The sequence below is a fragment of the Trichinella spiralis genome (assembly GCF_000181795.1).
Source record: "Trichinella spiralis strain ISS 195 chromosome Unknown Scfld6, whole genome shotgun sequence".
NCBI lineage: Eukaryota > Metazoa > Nematoda > Enoplea > Trichinellida > Trichinellidae > Trichinella > Trichinella spiralis.
Window position 1 is genome coordinate 5,497,656 of NW_003526945.1, and position 3,307 is coordinate 5,500,962.

Here is a 3,307-nt window from a genome sequence, read left to right on the forward strand (position 1 = left end):
GCCCAAATGGGGCGATCGACTGTCTTAATATATTCCATCACCTCTACACTACGTTATGATTCCAGGAAGAGGCTCATGCAAATTTTCATTGTTTGTTCTTTGTACGCTTATTTAGCTTAAGTTTCTCTATTGATATAAACTTCTACGGCGTGTTGCAATGACTTCTCGACAGTTCGAAAGCGGAAAATTCCTGTATTAGCAGGTTGGTTATTCCTTTATTGTGTATGTTTTTCTAAATTTAATTTTTCTGCATTTATAGAAAAATGCTGTAGACTTGATGTATATGAACAAAGAGAAGATGTTGTTGGTTTAGTAAACGTGTTTGTTATATCTTGAATTTTAATTTGAATTTTTGATAATATTTTTTTCTATAGTTTTCATAAATGTGATCTGTAACTTATTGTCATGTTTATTAATCGGTGTAGTTTATTGTAATTATAGAATGTCTCACCCTAAGTAAAATATGTGATTTTAGTAAATTGTATAGCTTATCACGTTTGAACATACTATTAGCGTAGGAACGTTTAAACATCACAAACAATGTAATCAACAGTTATCAGAGAGTAATGCTACTAATGGAGATATTATTCTTTTACTATACATATAATTTCCTCTTTTTGAGATAAATTTTGTAATGCAAAACTATAATTCAGGTTCTCTTAAATTAAGGAAACATAAACATAGTACGACTGTAAGAAAGTAATTAACTTATGTGAGGCGCAATGGAATAACTGTAGAAAGCGGGTTTTTATATTTTATAAATGGAATTTGAATCTCATCAATGAATGCTAATGTATGCCGTGTTGGAAAGCAGTACGGTAAACGGAAGCTTTATTAGATAATATGGTTTTCAAATAGTCTAAAAATTTATTGAAAATTAATTAGAAAGTTTAAAATACAACGTTAGTGCATTACTATGACTTTTCATTGCTAATTAATAAGTTCGATTGCACTGCTTAGAAAATGGCATTCTTTTTTCAGTTTAAGCGACTGTTGTAACTTTTCATATATGTTTGTAAAACATTGATTAGAATGCTTCAAACAATGGAATAGCAAAAATGAGATGTAATGTATTACATTAGAAACTAATAAGATGTTCTAATTCCGTAATTGTAACTAATCGTCAAATGTTTCGAAACTAATATAATATTGCGTAAGTACAAAGAAAAGATTCATTGCAAGAATTTTTTTGTTATTGTATCGAATGTATTGCGATTCTACTAATTTAGGTTTCTTGACGATCAATTGAATGGAATTCCTGAAATTATTACTGCTACATGACCAAGTTGCCGGTTTGAGCATTTGAAATTTATAGAATAAAAAGACTGCAATGTTGCACGAAATAGCTTTCTAATGTGATAATTTTGGTTAATTCTTATCTTTGAATTGTAATAAATCAAAAATATTCAGTGAACAAAGATTTTTAATTTTGAAACTTTCTGTTACTTTAATGAAAATCAGGAACAATTCTTATTAAAATCGATTCCTTTTTTCGGGTGAAAACATTCATAATTTTGTTCATAACATTTATAATGAACTCTGTAAAATATTTGAATAACAATTAGAAACTATTTGCCATACACAATTAAGTGTTCTGTTTCAATTTTGCAATTATCAAATTTGAATTAAAAAATAGCTTCTACTTTAAATAATTTAACATTATGAGTGTTACTTTAAAGAAGTCAGTGCTGTCATTTAAACAAGTTTGAATGCCAAGTTGTTTAAACACTTTAAAGCATGAGTTACGTCTTGTATGCCGCGTTCTTTAGTTCTTATCAAAGTTCGAGCTTGATAGTTGCATTAAATTGCGATGTGGAAAGAAGGTACTTTCGCGCTTTTCGTGCTTTCTGCTTTGTGCGTGTTGGTCGCATTTGGGTATATGATTTACAGAGCAGTAAAGTTGGGGAAGAAGGAAAGAAAGAAGAAGATCCAGCAGACAAAGCAAAACGTGAATAAATTCCTTGACTTGCTACCACCACCGGGACAGACGGCGCCGTTGGACAGTGAAATCCTTCAACAAATGCTTGAGCAGTCGTCATAAAAGCTGATTCGATCAGCAGCACTGTTTTCAATATTCGCTTTCTATAAATAATTTCAATAGAAATGTTGTTCTTTGTTTTAATGTTAAAAATTCTTGAAAATAAAATTTACTATATTTTGTTTTGTTTTTAAATAGATTTAATGGAAATTTTCAAATTTGTAAGCACTGCTATATACATTTTTGCCTTAGAATTAGCAGTTTTTGTGGTTAGGGCTTAAAAATGAAAATCCAGTCGTTGAAACGGCAAGAAATGGGAAAATATTGTTACACAGCTTAATCATTTCCTTTCTAGCGCTGCTTTGATAGTTAATTTTTGAAATTCAGCTGTTGCTGAAAATTCTCTCTTCTGCATAAAATTCAACATGACGAACACACACGTTTATCCAAACGTTCTTGAATTCGCATATGAATGTTCATTTGTCAAAATTCATAATTTTATTTCTCTTCAACGGAATTCAATATAAAAATTGAATTATTGTATTACGTTTTTAATTTAATTATCAACACTTCAGAAGTATTTGTTTAATAAAAATTTACATAATTTCAAAATCATGGCACAACGAATGATGTTACGCTTTACTATCATTCTGTGAAAACTCTATTATTCAATCGACGTGCATAAACAGATGAACAGTTAAATGTTTTGGACTGCTTTTCGATAAGATGATTGAATTTGTGCTTAGGTAGTGTTGAAAATTTTCCGGCTTAATTTCTGATGGTCATTAACAAGTGTCTTTTGTCTGCTTTTTGGGAAAAGCATATTTCTTTTCTGTTAATATTTTATCGTGTTGAGCTATTTGATAGATGTCAAACATTCAGTAATTCAGCTTCAGGGATAGCAGAGGTTAGTAATTAGATAGATCAGCCCAATTATGTGATAGGCGGAAGAATGACTCTTTCGCAATTTCCATATGCAGCTAATTGAAGCTGAATTCAAGCACCACTAGTGACGTATCAACAATTTTTATTAAAGTACATTCCTTTTTTCAGGTGACAACATGGATAGTTTTTTTGTTTCAATTAATGACACTATTCCATATGCACATTTTTTAACTTTTATTTTTTATTCTTTTTCATTTCGACTTCGTTAAAATCCTATTTTAAGTTTCAGGTTCTTTGATATATCTCAAGAAGTACGCAATCACGAACGGTCCGGATTCGTTTATAATACTTATCGAATAATTGTCTACCGATATAAATCAATTCACTTAATTTTTGGGAAAAAATATTTTTTTTTGAAAATTCAAAGTTCATGAGCTATAGAAT

General features: G+C 29.9%; 1 protein-coding gene across 1 annotated transcript; it reads right to left on the minus strand.

Annotated features, from left to right (window-relative positions):
- Nucleotides 1–1,775: 1,775 nt before the first annotated feature.
- Tsp_09620 (putative protein TFG) lies at nucleotides 1,776–2,458 on the minus strand. Its single transcript, XM_003374225.1, has 3 exons — nucleotides 2,419–2,458; nucleotides 2,218–2,254; nucleotides 1,776–2,082 (listed from the first exon to the last, which is right to left on the minus strand). The coding sequence occupies exons 1-3, from the start codon at nucleotides 2,456–2,458 to the stop codon at nucleotides 1,776–1,778; spliced, it is 384 nt and encodes a 127-aa protein (XP_003374273.1).
- Nucleotides 2,459–3,307: the final 849 nt, after the last annotated feature.